General features: G+C 50.6%; 1 protein-coding gene across 3 annotated transcripts in view; it reads right to left on the bottom strand.

Moving 5' to 3' along the window:
* Positions 1-17,979, bottom strand: part of adamts18 (ADAM metallopeptidase with thrombospondin type 1 motif, 18) — a 39,383-nt gene extending 21,404 nt beyond the window's left edge. For all 3 annotated transcript variants that reach the window (XM_084682216.1, XM_084682217.1, XM_084682218.1), the window contains exons 1-12: positions 17,878-17,979; positions 17,693-17,768; positions 16,586-16,905; positions 7,715-7,988; positions 7,002-7,210; positions 6,573-6,656; positions 6,327-6,486; positions 4,756-4,861; positions 3,735-3,872; positions 3,290-3,443; positions 1,846-1,941; positions 917-1,065 (exon numbers count right to left, since the gene is read on the bottom strand). In XM_084682216.1, coding sequence (XP_084538342.1) covers positions 917-1,065; positions 1,846-1,941; positions 3,290-3,443; positions 3,735-3,872; positions 4,756-4,861; positions 6,327-6,486; positions 6,573-6,656; positions 7,002-7,210; positions 7,715-7,988; positions 16,586-16,905; positions 17,693-17,768; positions 17,878-17,979 — 1,868 coding nt within the window. The remainder of the gene's footprint in view (positions 1-916; positions 1,066-1,845; positions 1,942-3,289; positions 3,444-3,734; positions 3,873-4,755; positions 4,862-6,326; positions 6,487-6,572; positions 6,657-7,001; positions 7,211-7,714; positions 7,989-16,585; positions 16,906-17,692; positions 17,769-17,877) is intronic.
* Between the last annotated feature and the right edge of the window lie 299 nt (positions 17,980-18,278).

Raw genomic sequence — 18,278 nt, 5'->3', positions numbered from 1 at the left:
CAGTAGAATCCAGGAATCTGTCTGCAGTGTATAATCATGTCTCTAAATATGGGTCATCTCCAATATCCTGTCGTGCTGAAATCTTAGCTTTGGAGGTAAGGAGGTAGGCAGGTGAGGAACCTCACCCTGTCTTGGACAAGGATCGTAGAGATAACCAGGAGATCTTGTGTAATCCAGACAGTTCCTTGGCCCTAACCACTGTAATACTGTTTGAACTAATGTATTGAGCAATCCTACAGGGCAAGGCGTGCAACGGTTCCCCAAAGTCTCTGAGAGCGTTTCGACGAGGGCTTATTCAATACCTTTAATGCAATCAAAGTCAGCTGACTGGTCTTGGTTGAGATCCAGGAGTCTAATCCTATGTTGTTGTACTCTGGCCTGAGCCCCAGCCAGAGGCTAGAGCTGCTAGCTCCTGGCTAAGTCACCTGTCTGTCAGTCCCACTCCCTCTATTGTCTGGCTCCCTGTGTGAAGCTCCAGGGCTTGTCCTTGAAGACATTAACCTCCCCCACTCCCTCTGCCTCTTAATCTCTCATTAATCCACAGGTGAGGGGGTCGATCCCATCTGACCGCCAGCGAGCACTCAGATCAATCACACTTGCTGTGTAAACACCTGAAGGCTACCTCCCTCACTTCTCAATCCCATTTTTGAAAAGCCCTGCGAGGATCGACCTCCACAGTCGTCCAGGCAACGCGAGACGTGGCTCTCGGTGTTCTGGGATGGTGTGCAGAGCTGGTGTCTGCTTGTCAGACAGACTGGCTGGCTGACCAGCTGAATGATGAGAGTGGTTAACAGGCTGACAGCTCGTTGGCCAGCAGCACGCTCAGGTGCTTCCACACAACAGGGACCTCTTGTGTGTGTGTGTGTGTTTGTATGTGTGTGTGTGTGTGTGTGTAGGTGTATGTGCGTGTGCTTACCTGGGGCTGGAGCAGGAGCGCTCTCTGTGCATAACCCCTCCTCCACAGGTCCTAGAGCAGGCTGACCACTCGGACCATCCAGACCACTGACCGTGGACCGCCCTGGGGCCGTGGTCCCCATGCTGCACACACTGGCCCCGACGACACCACTGGAGCAGGAAGGGGGGACAGGAGCGAGAGAGGCGCAGAGAGAGAGAGAGAGAGAGAGAGAGAGAGAGAGAGAGAGAGAGAGAGAGAGAGAGAGAGACATTGAGACAAACAGAAAGACAGAAAGACAGAGAGAAAGAGGCACACGCCAATACATGAAGACACCCACAGAGGAGGAGAGGGGCAGAGAGAATGGAGCAACATTAGTATCTGTGGTGAGATCCTTGGCTGGGGCCAGCCTTCAGGTTCCTGAGGTTCCTGGTTTGGGTGAATGCCTGAAACACACACCTGGGAAATGAAACCCACACTCACACACTGCAGCACACCTGGAGGACTAGGCTCATCTGGGATAAACCACACTCACACACACACACTCACACACTCACACACACACACACACACACTAACTCGCACACACACACGTGAGCAAGCTGCAGCACACCTGGGCCAAAACCACAAACATCACCACCTTTCTCTCTCACTCAATATCATCTTACACAGCGGAAAAAGAATAGGAGCCTTGTCTTCTCGCGGGACATTCAACAATGCACGAAACACTCTGCAGGTGTGTGTGTGTTTCTTTGAGTGTTTTGGTGGGTGAACCTGTCTTATATATGTAACTGTTTGCAAGTGTGTTTTGGATGTTTCACAGAACTACTGTTTCAACCACATGTATGAGTCAATTTATAACTCCCAAAAAAGGACAATGCATGGTCAACAGTACGAATATTGGATTCACTAATGAATCAATAAAGCCGTCAAACTGGGGACATGTCACTCACCGTGTCTGGCCCACAGCTCGTGCCCTCGGCGGCGGGCATGAACTTGGTCTCACACCTGTGCCCTGTCCGGTGACACCACAGGGACTTGCAGATGTCCTGCACAAAACCAAACACAGCACACCAACATGTCACCAACACAGGCTTGGCAGAGGCCCTTGACACAAACAAAGCCATTTAGGTCTAATGGACGACGCCTGGTACGAGCCAGATACACAGCGACAGGCTGTACAACAAGAACCTGGCACCCGGTGCCTCTCTCCCCGTCCTCACACCCCGCCGCCATGGTTACAGACAATAAGCTCCGCCTATCTACCCTGTCAGACCTAATCACTGGATTCTCCCAATGAACCGGGCTATTTTTGCATCTTTTCTTTCCCCCTCACAATGCAGTGGTGAGAGAGCGGCGGGGGCGAGGGGTGGGGGGGCGAGGGGTGCGGGGGCGAGGGGCTGGGTGCCTGGCAGAGAGGATGGAGCGCTGCCACTGTGGCACACTGCCCGGCTGCATCTGGCAGACGCACACCGAGCGGCAGAGACAGAGAAGGGGTGGCAAGCGATGCCGCGGCCCCTGTGCTAATCTGCCTCTCCCGGACCGGGCCAGCGGGCCACCGTCGTACGAGCCGACGGCTAATTAGCTCCGACCCCCCCACCCGCACTCCTCCTCCACTCCGTGTGAAACGGCTCTCTACAGAGGCCCGCCAGGGACAAAATAACACGACTGCACAAAACAGCCCCAAATCCTTGTTAATGAACATGTGACGTAAATCTGCTATAGAGGTCGATGGTAAAGGGATTGAACAAGAACTTCAAGAGTTCAGGAGCAGACAAATAGCACATAGGGGCATGTACAATGGAGTTGGCTACAGCATGAACATCCTACAGACTCCGCTGATTTCCCAGCACAACCGCCATTCCACGAGCTCAGTCCTTCATTCACAGATGATTTACATGTGAATGCCTGTTGCGTTGAATGTGCTTATAGCACAGGCTTACAGAGGCCCACATAATTAGCTAAGCTTTGCTCAGGTCACTTCATTCTCTAGGTGGGACGGGTTTATATTTGGTTAATGTGAGGTTAAATATGGCGGTAAGAGATGTAGAATCTCGACAAAGATTGTGTAGATTAAATCCCTGAATTAACGATGTCCTGATTGTAATTTGACTTGCACCCTGCCAAGCTACATGCAGTGTGTTGGTAGACTAAGTGGAGTTATTTAGAGGGATTAGGCCTTGCTATGCCATGGACTTCTCTCTATAGACCTCTCTCTCTCTCTTCATGCACCCGTCTCTCTCTCTCTCTCTCTCTCTCTCTCTCTCTCTCTCTCTCTCTCTCTCTCTCTCTCTCTGAAAACCTTACATCTTGGTGGTTAAGAAATATTCTGAGGAACCTGACCAAACAACAACAAGGAAGAGCCCACCCGACGTGGTTGCTGTGTGTAGAACCTACCTTGACAAAGTCCAGGTTGCAGAGTTTGGCCTTGGAGCCAAACTGCCACTTGCACTGTGTGTCTGCGTTGTAGAGCTGGCCGGGTAACTGCTCAGGGTACTTGTACTGGCCCATCTGCCTGGGCTCATCCACCAGACAGGACGCCTGGGCAGTCCTGATGGAGAACACACACACACACACACACAGAGCCATTGTTATAGCTAGGACTATCTAGAAACTGAACCCAGATGAACAGTCTGTTAAGTCATCCTTCGCCGACATTGCAGTCTGTTGTTAGAATTCAACTTGTATTAATTCATCCGTTGTCAATTTCCAACTGCCAGAAAGCCGAGTTACTGAAATGCCTTTGGCGTTTGGGCATATTATGACAGTGTGGGAAGAACAACAACAAGAGTAACTGAATCTGTAGTATGCCAGTCTAGATGTGCGTGCGTGTGTGTCCTACCCCAGGAAGCGGCTGAGGTACTGGCGGCTGCAGGGGGACCAGGAAAACACCCCGTTGTTTCCTGCCAGGGTGGGGGACATGATGTTCCCCTCAGCCTTCCGACAAGGGTTACCCTCCCCATCGTGGATCATTCCAAAACTGGGGGGGTCAAAACAATTGTGAGAGGAGTGGTGGAGAGACGTGAGGGGAGGAAAGAGGCAGTTTAACCATTAGTTAATGTTTTGCTTCAGGTGGGAAGTTGTAAAAAGAAAATGATGCTAAGACAGGCACTGGAGTGTGATGAACTGAACTCTCTGTAGAATGGATTTCTAATTGTCTCTGTCTTTCTCACTATGTCTTTCTCTAAACAGTAGGGCAATTGCCATGCTTAAGTTAACAGGGAGAGGCTGAATCCTTCTATAGTACAACACTGAGTATCAGCAGTTCAGTAAGGCTACGTCATCTGTTTTCAAACGCTATCTCCCTAATTTGTGATGATGAATGGTTTTTGGCCCAAAAGCAATTTTAAGCCATTTTAGAACAACAAAACTGTTCTGGGCACGCTTTGTATGAATTTGACAAAACTGATTAAGCTATTAAACATGGCAGGTATTCTGACATCTACCCAGCTCAAAGACAGGTTGTTTCCAGTTTGTGTTGAGAGAGTGCCAGACATACAAAGAACTCTACCACAACATTCAGTTGACACCATCTCTTATCTCGATGGAAACGTGTAAACATAAACACCGCCTCTGGCCATTATTTCTATGCTTTCTCACACAAACTGTCACGAAGCGCACGAGGTTTGGGGGTTCGCGTAATGCTATTGTTTCAACCCTATGATGTATTTCTTTGTCTTTGTTATGGAACCCATCGTTGTTTCTCCGGGCTCTACGCTGGTATACAAGATCCAGAACTGGTAGCAGCAGAGACGCTGATGAAGCTGTACTTGTCGAGCATGTACTACCACCGTCTTACTAGTTGTACACTACTTGCGTACTATTCGTTGTGACGTTAGTGTGCTACTTGGGAACGGCCGTACTTGTGTCCTGACTCGTGGGCGATGGTGAAGGCCAGACCCAGGCCTGTGTCCTCGTTGATGGTACAGCTGCGGTATTTACTACACATCCCACTGATAGGAGCGAAACCTGCAGCCGGAGAGGAAGAGACAGAGACGGGAGGGAGGGAGGGAGGGAGGGAGGGAGGGAGGGAGGGAGGGAGGGAGGGAGGGAGGGAGGGAGGGAGGGAGGGAGGGAGGGAGGGAGGGAGGGAGGGAGGGAGGGAGGGAGGGAGGGAGGGAGGGAGGGAGGGAGGGAGGGAGGGAGGGAGGGAGGGAGGGAGGGAGGGAGGGAGGGAATGGGGGAAGACAGAGGGAGGCAAAAGGGATGGAGGGAGAAGGGAGGACAGAGTTAGAGATTGATAAAAGGGGAGAAATAGATAGGGAAGAATAGAGAGAAACAGAGAGAGAGAAAGAGAAAGAAAGAGAGAGAGAGAGAGAGAGAGAGAGAGAGAGAGAGAGAGAGAGAGAGAAAGAGAGAGAGAGAGAAATACATAAATAGATTGATCAGAGTTTCTAAATGGTGTGGGACATGCACAGCCACAGGCAGAACCAAAGCATATGAATGTATTTTCGTTTCAGTGCAGTCTAATACGAACAACCTTAGACATGCAAAATCGTCCCAGCGAGAGTGCAGTGAAACTGCTGTTACATCGCTGTTAATGCACTCTTTACTGTTCAAATACTCCTCTGAGAGCATGAAAGCTATGGAGCTGAGTTACAAAGAGCATATTGACATCAAGGCTTCTCTCTTTCATATCCCAGCCCACACATCCCTAAAGCTCATAGCTGTGGTTTGGCAGCTTTCTGATGAATTAATTACAGTTGGCTTAAGCAGTTGCAGTTTCAAGTGCTCTGACAATTCTGACAATCCTAAGTGTGTGTGTGTGTGTTTGTGTGTGGGCACCAGCGTGCGCTAGAGGGGGATTTCCCCCTTGATGAAGTTCCCTGCTCCAGGGTAAAGCCTTGCCCACCCTAGAAGTGACCTCGTGATCAGTGGTCCACTCGAATCACCTGACCCCCTCCCCACCTCCCTGCTTTCCCTGAACATCCTACCCCCTGCCTCCTCTCCCAACCCCCCCCTCCCATCCCCCTCTGCCAGTTCCCATCTGTCTCCCCTTCTCCATCACCTGAGGGAGTTCATCTCTTCTCTGCAGGTACGGATACCTGAGGCTTAACCTTAGAGGAGTGAGTTCTAAATAATACCGACGCTGCCACCACCGTGAGTTATTTTTTCAAAACGAAAGCTAGCTAGCTTTAGTTAGCTTCCGTTACCTAGCAACCTAGCATAATACTTGTAGCAATGCTACTACCTGCTAGTGTTACTTGTTAGCCTCCTAATTGTACATTTTGAAGCCATACTATAGCGTTTGTCATATCGTTTTTGTCTATCGGAAAATAGTCGGTTGGAATGTTCAGAATCGCATATGTGTGACGGTACTCTGTGGGGCCCGCTTTCGAACGATCACATATACGTGACGCTACTAATCAACGGGTTAAACTGTCATGGCCGTCGTGAGGGCCCTCCTTCACCGTGGTCCCCAGTGAGGACTCACCCAGGGTGTCGCAGGGCTCATTCTTCCAGGAGCAGATGTCCAGGCCGGTCAGCAGCACGGCGTGGTCGTGGCGCTTTCCGTTTTTTCCCATCAGCCCCGACTGCCACTGGCAGAAACTGTTCAATGACTGGTCAGCGTGGTGGTTGATGGACAGACCGATCTGGGGAGAGAGAGAAAGAGAGAGAGAGATCAGACACACATTGAGATGTGAGGTAAAGGACGCTTCACTTCTGGAGTGGCACTCACCGGGTCTTGTTCCAGGAGCAGCAGGCTCACGACCACAATGTTGATGTCCGACCCGATGGTGCCGTCTTTGAAGAGGCTGGATACCTGAAACAGCAGGAAGCACATGACATCCACGTTCCTGTTCTTCATTTACTGACTTCCTCCTCCCCCTCTCCTCCCCCTCTCCTCCCCTCCTCCCCTCCCCTCTCCTAGCCTAACCTCCTCCTCCCCCTCTCCTCCCCCTCTCCTCCTCTCCTCCCCTCCCCTCTCCTAGCCTCCTCCTCCCCCTCTCCTCCCCTCCTCCCCTCCCCTCTCCTAGCCTAACCTCCTCCTCCCCCTCTCCTCCCCCTCTCCTCCCCTCCTCCCCTCCCCTCTCCTAGCCTAACCTCCTCCTCCCCCTCTCCTCCCCCTCTCCTCCCCCCCTCCTCCCAGCCCATCTCCTCTGCTCACCATGTTCATGACGGTCAGGACATAGGTGGTGACGTTCTCTCTGCCGTGTTTCTCCAGCATCTTCCTGTCGGCGACCACCAGAGTCTCCACGTTCAGCCCCCCCGGCTGGCTGCTGCCGCTGGACGGGATGGGCGATCGCTTCGTCCTGCCTGCCGGCCCAAACTCATCAGGCATGAGCAGCTGATCGTCAGCAGGGGGCTTGGGAGTGTCTGTAGATCGAGACAGGAGAATAGGGAAAGGGCGATGGGAGAAAGAAAAATAGATAAAATGACAGAGAAAGAGAGAGGGGGGGGGACAGGGAGAGAGAGACAGAAAGAGAAAACAGACATTATTATTTTGGTTTGAGGCTGAAATGACCTCTGGTTTTCCTGGGTTGTGGGCCTGATAAGAGCACAGGCAGGGCAGTCGATGACAGATCAGGAAGCACTCCTTCTCATCCACTCTGCAGGTGGCTGTGCAGGCCTGGGAGCAGAGGACCCAGAGGCTACAGTACTATCTCCACATGAACACAACAACACATGAAGTACATCACCACAAGAGCTTTGGACGTCATTCTCATTTTACAGTACAAGGGTCAACAAGTTATTCTCAGGTACAATGTAATACGTCTCTGTAGAAGGTATGTTTACTGTTAAGTAAATAGTGCCTTTAAAGCAAAAGTGGTTTATGAACAGTGACTTACAGCTAGGTAAAGAGGAAGTTTCCTTACATACATTGCTTGCGGCGCCCACAGAAGTGTTGCCTCTGCAGTTTCCCGTGCTGGTAGTCATGGTGACGGTGGTGATGATGGTGCTGGTGCTGGTACGGGTTGCCAGGTTTGGAGCTGTGCTGGGAAGGGTTGCCACCATGGACTAGGTGTTCAGCAGAGCGCTTGTAGATGACGTGCGGGTGGTGGCCACTGGGGGCGCTGTAGTTGTGCTCTGCTGCCATGTGCTGAGGCAGAGGAGCGATGAAGAACTCCTCATCAGATAGACGGATCAGACCGGACTGGAAAACACATAAATGACAAATCGTAAAAAATCATCCTGCAGTTATATATGTTTCCCAACAATCTGTCATGACCAGAGAACACACAAAGCACTTATTGGACTGCACAAGTGACAAAATGAGTCGTCTTTCAATTTCTGTTGCAGACCTCCACTGTTCAGTTGCAAGACAGACCCACTTCCCTAGTACTGGGACTGAACAGCGTTGTCTTGGAGGGCCTGGTTGTGTCTGCTGAGTATGAAAGCTATGCTGAGGCAGCTGTTATGGAGGGCTGAATTCCTGACCAGTGGTTCACCTCATCACCAACACCTAGCCGCACACAACTCTCCGCACCCCCCCCCTCCCGTAAAAAAAAAGAAAACAACAAAAAAACAGATGTACCCCAGGCTGCACAGGGAACCAGCCAGTAACCACACACATAGGGCCTCAAAGTAGCGTAGAGAGTAGCTCGACCAACTAAGACTAGCATAGCTCCTGTTGTACTTAAATCCGTTTATAAAATTATTGCTTTTTTTGTTTTCATTGTGAACTGTGAGTACCCTGAGGTCTTGTGTGGCATGTTCAGCCTCAACCTGTTTTATTAGAGGCAATAAAACAACGGAGAATGAGAAGCAATCAAGATGATTACCACGTACTGTGTACAAGGCACACCCTAAGCCGGACGACTCGAAACGTCCTCTCGGTGGGTTCAACCAACGCATTTCTGAGCCATCTGTCACCACGTCTTAGACCCTCTCATGACATTAGCAGACATACGGTACAGCATTAAGCCACAGCCCTCTTGTCCAGAACTCATCAGGGTTAACATGATCCGAACGCAGAGTGCGGACACTGCGAGCGCCATTCTCGAGCGGCTGAACCACCTATGTGTCACCATGTTGTTTCTCCACCTTTCTCAGCCTGGTTCTCCCATGGTTGAGTGAGCCTTCCCTCCAGTCTCAGACCCTGTGTGTGATGCTAGCCTGGACTGCTGAACTTTACACATTCCGTCTGCCCATGGAATTCACCCTAATCAACCACGTCCCCCTCTAAAGCCATCCCAAATAGCTGTGCATTCAATCATATATACATACACACAGTCATGACATGCACACACACGCGCGGGCACAAACACACACATATCCACACACACTCACAAGGCCCCCGCATGCCATTCTTTCTGTATGACACCCACCTTCATAACTGTGAAACACTGTCTGTATATATGTGTATGTGTGTGTGTGTGTGTGTGTGTGTGTGTGTGTGTGTGTGTGTGTATGTATGTGTGTATGCATGTGTGCATCCCAGCTCCTCCCTTCCCGCCCCTGCCCACACCACTCTCTCCCTGAGAGTAGCAGGTGGCAAAGTAAACACAGGCAGCACAAAGGCTGGGCCAGGCTGAGGCTCTTGTTGTGAAAACAGTAGCAGCGCCTGGCCGACTGCCATCAACCTCCACCAGGACCAGCCAGCCCACCATCCATCCCCCCATCCAGCCCTCCCCCAGCCCGACCCTGGACCCCCAGCCTCCCTCACTCAGGACTAGCAGAGGGGGGAGAGGGTTGATGTCTTGGTGTGGACACTGGTATCGGGTGATGCTGGTGATCTTCCCACTCATTAATGTTAAGGACTAAAGACATGACCTGGCACAGAAAACACTTGCTCGGCAACCCTCTCTCCTTCTCAAGGCCCTCCATCTCTATACACCTCCCCACAACAACTCTCTCTTTCACCTCCATCTCCCTCCCTTTCTCTATCCCCTTCCCACCCCTCCATCTCTCTCCATCTAATTTCATTTCTCACAAACCTCTTTCAACTCTCCAACTCTCTCTGTCTTCTCCTATGCCTTCATCTCCCACCCACCCACCCTCCCTCCATTTCGCTCTCTCTTTCTCTCTTTGTCTTTCTCTCTCTCTCTCTCTCTCTCTCTCTCTCTCTCTCTCTCTTCTCTCTCTCTCTCTATCTCTCTCTCTCTCTCTCTCTCTCTCTCTCTCTCTCTCTCCCTCTCTCCCTCTCTCCTTCTCTCCTGTCCGTCGGTCTACCTCGTATCGTCCGCTCCCTCCCAGGGTGGATCAAAGTCCCTGCTCCAGCCCAGCAGCTCCTGTCAGAGCCGGCCCTTCCTCCATCCAGCAGCCCTCCCTCCCTCCCTCCCCACAGTGATAGTAATGGGCTGTAATGGGCTGAGCCTGGGTCCGTGTCAGCCTTCCTCGGTCACCGTGGGGCGCGGAGGAGCTGCTGTGGTGAGGCGCTGGATGGCTTGTTTTGTTTTCTTCCTTCTCATTACAGTCTCAATACATACAGAGTTTCCCACTTTGAGATGGGGATATCTAGTTTAGCTGAGTAGTAGGGCGCAAACACTCTCACACACACACACACATGTACACGTACACACCATCTACTGAATCTCTTTTTCTCACTCTCGACATACTGTATATTACACTTCATTTGCCCACATGTGTTCCATTTGTCCCGGCGACAAACCAACCTTTACTATAAAATCTGAACTGTTCTTTCCCAGCCAGCAAGTCAGCCAGCAAGTCAGCCAGACAGCCAGCCAGCCAGCTGGGAGCAGATGGAGCTGCCTTTGCTTGATAATGGGAGGAAATGGATTCCATGTGCAGGGAAGTGGGGTGTCTCTCTATCCTCTCCACAGTGTGGATGTCTGTGAGAGAATGGGTGAAAAATGGCCAGACTGCTGAATTGAAGTGCTGTACTGTACTGCAGCCTCATGTTCTGTCCTCACAACACCAGACACATACTACATAAAGATCCTCCATAGTCCTAGCCTAATGATGTTCTGATGTGTGTGGTTGGATTCATTTTCAAAGGCCATTTAACACCACATCACCATGATCAAACAGCAGACGTTCTTTCATTAGATGTTCAGTGCAAAGGTGCTGTTGATGTCTGACACCTTCAGTTGAAAGAGATTCAGGGTTGTTGAAGTGCATTTATTATCAGTTCTCATGTTAACATGGTGGATGTTTCAAAGGGAGGTCCTCTCGGGTCTCCACTCTGATTGGCTCAGGTGGCAGACCTTTAGTTATCTCCTCAGATTTGCACTTGGCGTTGTCTAGATTAAAGGGACGTGTTTTCTCTTAAACACCAGTTGGTTTCCAAACACACTGCCAACCGCACACCCATACGCACGTGATCAAACCATCTCACACACATGCACATGCAAAGTCTCATTTTCAAATACACCAACGCCATTATCATTAGCAAATGCCAGGACATTGTGAGTCTCAGTCTGCAATTTCCAAGCCCAGTATTCTGCGTGTCTGGATGCTAGTGAGCTAATTCACAAACTACTCACCGCAGTCTTTCCTACACAGGCCTCAACCTCATGCTAACTGCTTTCATGTGGTTCCTTGGTCCTGAGAACACATAACTACAAAAGTCAACCAAGCATGTATGTGAGCACTGTGGCTATAAGGGAAACAATTTATTGCTTGTTCCTTGGGATTTGTAGAAAAGGAAAAACATAATTAACTTGTCTTTGTGTAAACTGTAGCTCTTTTCTCTTCCTTTTAAGGCTCCCAACCATCATATTATATTCTAAATTAGTAAGTGCTTACATGCTGTTAAGGGTAGGAGAGACTTGTGAGAAACCCCAAGCTGGTGATTACAAAGCTCTAAAACACATCTGCACTTCTGCTCAGCAGACAGACAGTTCTGTTACCACAGTGTGAAAGAGAGAGGAGAGGAGTGGAGAGGAGAGGAGAGGGGTATCACGTATTGCTTTAGGTCTCAGACTCTTTAATAGAGAGAGAAAACAGCAGCAGAAATGACAATACTGGACAGTGCTGACTGGGTGCCATGTCTCCCATCCAGCTGGCCTGTACACACAGAGAAAAATGACACAAAAAAGTGTCCATACATCATAGTGTCATCGTCACCCACCAAGCCATTATTTAATTCCTAAAGAGAGCATTCAGTCTGGAAGGTCTCTGAACGCCTCCACATCCCTGACACCGGCAGGTCAACTAATATGTATGGGTTCTCCTCCGCAAAGCGACGACCACTTCAGCTTCTCAACGCCCCCCCATTAGTCTGGAGTGAAAACGGCCCAGCATAGTTCTAGGGGAGAGCAGTGGGAGTCTAGTCCCCCCCCCTCCCCCCCAACCCCCTCTCCCACTGGCACCTAGCAGAGGGTACTATATCACTGTCACCGCTCAGACCACCAGGGAATTGCCGGCGGCGGGGGGCGATTGTGAAGCTCCCCCCCCCTTGGTTCCTATGTGGCATACCGGGAGGGAGCAACGCTGAGGGGAAGAAGAGGTGGCAGCGTATCTGCTGAGGGACGCACAGCACAGCCATTCCAATCTGTCTGCCTCGGCTGGAAGCAGACAGGTACAAATGGTCCAGGAGTTGGCTGAGGATCCCTCATCCGTGTCATTTCTGCCCCCGGTGTTCACTAAAGTAAGCCCTTCCTGCACTGTGTCTACCGTCTGCACTGTTCATAGGCCGTGCAGAGGCCTGGTCACCCTTCTAGCCTGGTTTAGACTGCAGGAGTTAAAGCTCCGCAAGGTGCCAGGGTGTTATGGTACCAGGGTGTTAGGGTACCAGGGTGTTAGGGTACCAGGGTGTTAGGGTACCAGGGTGTTATGGTACCAGGGTGTTAGGGTACCAGGGTGTTATGGTACCAGGGTGTTAGGGTACCAGGGTGTTAGGGTACCAGGGTGTTATGGTACCAGGGTGTTAGGGTACCCGGGTGTTAAGGGACAATGGTGTTAGGGTACCAGAGTTTTAGGGGAGCAGGGTGTTAGGGTAACAAGGTGTTCGGGGACCAGGCTGTTAGGGTACCAGGGTGTTAGGCTGGAAGGGTGTTAGAGTACGAGGGTGTTAGGGTACCAAGGTGTTAGAGTACCAGGGTGTTAAAGTGTCCCAGGACGTTGGGTGGTTTTAGGGTCCAGGAGAGAGTCCATGTCTACATGTCTCAGACTGGGCAGGTAATCAAAGCCTGGTCACTACAGTCACTCATTAAGCTGTAAAACATCCCATCCAACACCAAGACAGGAAATGGATGAGGGCCGTTTTTTTCACACACAGAGCAGCATTGGCAGATAGTGTCATTAGACCAGTGTGAGTCAGTGATAGAGTATGGCTGTGTGTGAATGTGTATTACAACTGCTGCCCCACGGTGCTACTCCGCACACCACTGTGTCAACGACGGCAGTCAGACAACAGTCAAGGCCAACAGCTCGCTGTGAGGTGTCTGGAGGGCAGAGACCGGGGGGACAGACGGAGCTGGGGGGTATCTTCACACAGACACATTCGTATGTGGGGGGAGGGGTCATTAAAAGACCCCTACTACACATCCAAACAAAGTGAATTACCCCTCTAATTATGAGGTCTGGTAAAGTGCATGACAGGAGTGGTGGGAAGGAGCTCCGCTCAGCACTCTCAGCCTCTCAGCCTCTCAGCCTCTCAGCCTTTCAGCCTCTCAGCCTCTCAGTCTCTCAGTCTCTCAGCCTCTCAGCCTCTCAGCCTTTCAGCCTCTCAGCCTCTCAGCCTCCCAGTCTCTCAGCCTCTCAGTCTCTCAGCCTTTCAGCCTCTCAGCCTCTCAGCCTCCCAGTCTCTCAGCCTCTCAGTCTCTCAGTCTCTCAGTCTCTCAGCCTCTCAGCCTCTCAGCCTCTCAGCCTTTCAGCCTCTCAGCCTCTCAGTCTCTCAGTCTCTCAGTCTCTCAGCCTCTCAGCCTCTCAGCCTCTCAGTCTCTCAGCCTCTCAGTCTCTCAGCCTCTCAGCCTCTCAGCCTCTCAGTCTCTCAGCCTCTCAGCCTCTCAGCCTCTCAGTCTCTCAGCCTCTCAGTCTCTCAGCCTCTCAGCCTCTCAGTCTCTCAGTCTCAAACAACAACCAAGAACACCTTGACCAAACTCTATGTGAAGCCTTGGTAGAAATGGACATGATTGATGGTCCTCGTGTAGTTTCTAGAATCCTTCACAGACCACTACCCTTCTTCTACTCATTGGTTATCTAAACCATTGGAACTTATAACATTGATTGATGGCTGAAGCTGACCAGTTGATCTTGGATCAAACGTATTTTTCCCCTGGGTATTACGTCAACACAGAGAAGTGTCACTGTGACTCAACACTGGGTGAGGTCCAGGGTGCAGGTCATGGTCAGCCTGGCTGGTCATGACTGGACACACTGAGGTACTCTTCGACAGATCAATAAGAAAGACCCTCTGGACAGGCAGGCCAACAGTAGTGGTTACCACTATTCACATGCAAACAATGCACCAGGCCAGGGAGGGAATGTGAGATTGTAAGAAGAAGGAAGGAATGAAGTACATATAGGCCAGTCTTATGGAGGTGGAGGATAGTCATCTCAGTTTGTGAGTGGATTCAAACTATATGTATTTGTGTGTGTATATATGTGTGTCTGTGTGTATGCAGGTTGTCTTGCCCTGTGTACAGTATGTCTTTGGTAAATCTTCCCCTTGAACCATGGGGAACTGTGGGAGGTCAAGGTGAGCTCCATCATCTTCTCTTGTGTCTCTGAAAGTCTGAGAGATCAGCTCTGGACTTGCCCTGCAGGGCAGTTGCCAGAGAGGTGCTTGACTCCTGTGACCCCTGGGCAGAAGAATGCAGAGAAACAAGTCGTTTCGAGTCGGTCGAATACAAAAGGGAGGGTTCAAAGTGATGGGCCTTCAGTGGTTTTTTGTAAACACCTTGTTGTTCTACACAGTAGGTGTTCATGGACCCTCAGACTCCCTTTCCAGATGATCTGAAATGTAGTTTATTCAAGGCTTTTGAAAGCTATGAAACGTTCCCTCCCTTTCCGTGCCTCTCCGCCTTTCATACCAGATGACTGAATTAAATGAGAGTCCGATCCATGCAGAACGACAGTCCTCATTACTGAAGCTCTGTAATTACAGAAATACCACGTTAAATTATTCAGGATTTGCAGAGCAAATCCGGCCTTGTCCCCTGCTCTTAATACACCCTCCGCCTGTTCTTGTTTTAAACACCAGAATCCCCTTCCATCTGTCAGGCCATGATACTTTCTAACTATAGTGAAGATGGCTGGAGGTCTGGGGTCTTACCACAGGGTGTTGGATCAGACTTTAATAAAGTGTTAATTGATTTCTAGTAAATTAAATCAATTCATGGGTTGAAAGGAAAGGCCCTGTAATGATGTCCTGGTGCTTCTCTAATCCCTGGCCCTCCGTGGCTCTCTATCTGTTCGTTAAAAAAATAAAATAAAAACGGTGTAAATCAAACGTCCTCATGCAAGAAGAGAGGCAGACAGGAAGACGACTATGGCCAACTGTGTGTATGTGTGTGTTGTTTTAGAATTTTTGGAGTGTGTGTGTCTGTGTATGTGTGTGTGTGTGTGAAAGAGAGAGAGACGCAGCAGAAAGGTCCTCTGCACTTTCACAAAGACAGACTCCATCTTCTAGAGGCCTCCTTAAAGAGCACCTACCTCCCTCTGGCCTGCCACTCCAAACTGTGAATTAACATTCTTCCTGTGGGACAAAACCTCTGCTCTCACCCAGATACACTGGCCAGGCTGCCCTGCTCTCCCCTGGCCCCTCTGGCTCTCCCCTGGCCCCTCTGGCTCTCCCCTGGCCCCTCTGGCTCTCCCCTGGCCCCTCTGGCTCTCCCCTGGCCCCTCTGGCTCTCCCCTGGCCCCTCTGGCTCTCCCCTGGCCCCCTGGTTGTCCCCTAGTCTTCTAGGTCTACCCAACCCCTCCAGCCCTCAAGCTATTCCGGTGGCCTTGTGGCCATCCCCTATCTGGTATACCCCTATGTGGTTCCCCGAGGACTCCCACAGAACCCTGTCTCTCATTCGATGTCACTCCTTCTATCGCCCTCGCTTCTGTTACTTCAACCATCCCCCTCCTCATCGCTCCAGAAACTAGAGTGTGTTTGGGATCACGGGATGAATGGCCTCTCATATGTACTTAATCCAAATCTCCTACTCAAGACCCAGATGACAAGTCGGGGTTAAAATCCGGGTTGCTAGCTTTACACAGTAATACACCACTCTGTCTGTCACGGACAGACAGGGAAGGAAAGAGGGAATAAGAGAGGAAAGATCCATTTTCAAACAAACAAAAAATTCTTCTTTTGATCTCGTTGAAGGGTTAAACGTTTGCTTCGCGGTGTTTCCACCCCCCCATCTGAGATCCCAAAACACAGCCCACTCCCCCCGTGGACTCTAGCGGGGCAAGCAAGCCTCTGCCTACGGCCCTCAGGTCATCCGCAGAAAAAAAAGAAAAGGAAAATGAACAAAATGAGTGGGAGGGGGAAAACACAGATCAAAGGCCTCCCCGGTCTATTCAAATGCAATTGCCCCCCAATCACATTGTGCTGCCGCTGCGTTTGAAAGAATGGGTCAGTGGTGCTGCATTGTTAGGAAGCTACCTCTAATGAATGGAACAATGCAGAGATTAGTCCTGCCGGCCGAGCGGCTGAAACTTCACCGCAGGTTTAATTGCAGGGAACAAGAGAGACGAAGAAGCAGGGCAAACAAGGGACAAAAGAGCAAGAGAAGGTGCACGGTGTCAGTGCCATCAACCTGCTCCAACACTGTTACGTCCACACTTCCAGAAGAAGAGAGGACGTTGGCTGTATGATAGTGCATCGTGAAGCAGACCGTGTCTGAGACTCACCAGACCCGAGCAGGTGGATATAGCTGCAGAGGAGGCTGACAGGTTGCGTATGAATCCCTGGTAGAGGCAGCCGTGGATGTCTGCGTCCTGCGTCACCGTGGCGATGCCCTCTGACCCCAGGGTCTGTACCGTGAAGCCCTCGGCCACCACCTTGGAGGGCTGCAGGTCCAGGTGCATGTCCCTGCCCCAGGCTGTCAGGCGGTAGTGGACGGGACCCTCCGGCAGCTGAAGCGACCTGCGACGGCGCCCCCGTCTGGCCACGTCATGGGTCACGTAGGCTCCCCCGGCATCCACCTCGATGGGAGTCACAAACACGAAGTCTGGTCGTCGTCAGAGAGGACAAGGTTGAATTAACCAAACGCATGCATTGGAGACCTGGAGGTTTACTTGTTTACATTTCTGTTTACATTTCTGTTGGCTGAGCATGTATAAACAAGCACGTTGAGGTGTCTTTTTTGTTTGTAGGTTTTTCAGCTCTACAATGTGGACCTGTAAGTCAGACAACTGCATGAGATTTGTTTTTATCATGCTATTATTATGGATTTATAGGCTATGGCTATGGGGCCCTTCACTGCCATTTCTATAATGTTTCAACTCTTGTCTTTCTTATAATATAGGCATTGCTTTCGTTTCCATCAAAACTGCCATTCAATCATTTGAAAACACCCATACTCATAAACAGTATGAGGCGCCACGTAATAGGAACGCCTAGAAATAAATCGGGATATTTTCCCACTCTGTCCCATCCCCTTTCCCACCGGTAAATCAAAGCGTGTAAGCTAAATCATAGGCTCGCCCCCGTTCAGTCTGGGAAGCTACAATAGGGAATCCCTCCCTACCGGCAGTGTGTGCGCGTGGCTGATATTCTAGCCCCAGATGGGAGACCCGACGGTACGGTAGAGCAGGCGCACTGGTGACCGGTCCGAAATTCTGACCTAACCCAAAGACCTTCTTTCCAGTATTCCCTACTTAATATAACATGGACATTTTGGCACTGAGAGTTGGACTCAACATGTTTGGATTATAAAGTTGGAAGGCATGTTAACTATCTAAACCATATCCCTGGATATCAGGGATATGTTTAAAGATAGGATGTCGTATACTGACCTTGATTCAGTCCATTGAGGTCGCTAAAAGTGGCCGAAACAGAGTGCTTGGAATGTGAGCAGTAAATGTGCAGCGTCTGAAAAAAAAATTACAGGTAGCAACAAGTTAACGCCACACATGCATAGGAAGAAGATGCAGAGCTAGGCTAACAAAATGAATCAAAACCAGACGAAATTGGCACCTACCTTAAGGGTATTCCAGACCCATAACGTGGAAAGCAATTTCACTGACGTGCAGCTGACGAGTGGGATAGGCAAAGTCCATATCAAGAGAAAGAGGCAATCCATGCTGGCAAGTTACCTCCACCGTTACCTCCTGAGAAAGCGCAAAAGCAATAACCTGTTGCGGCAACGCATAATGCAATTGACAGTCATTGCTAGCTGCTTGCTGTGCTTTTATTTTGAGTTTGGATGCAAGTGTAGTCCTTCGGGGCCATGGGTCGGTGACTGCACGGACAAAGCGCACTCAAGCGTCTGTCTGCAGGTAGCAGACCGGCGGATTGCAGCGCGCACTCTGCCGCTCTGCGAGTGGCGAGCAGACAGAGGGGCTGGAGTGGCACCGCGGTGCCGACGAGAAACCGGCCAAT

Source organism: Hypomesus nipponensis, chromosome 19, assembly GCF_054491055.1.
Source record: "Hypomesus nipponensis isolate SF chromosome 19, ASM5449105v1, whole genome shotgun sequence".
Lineage (NCBI taxonomy): Eukaryota > Metazoa > Chordata > Actinopteri > Osmeriformes > Osmeridae > Hypomesus > Hypomesus nipponensis.
This window is presented reverse-complemented; position numbering and strand designations above follow the sequence as displayed.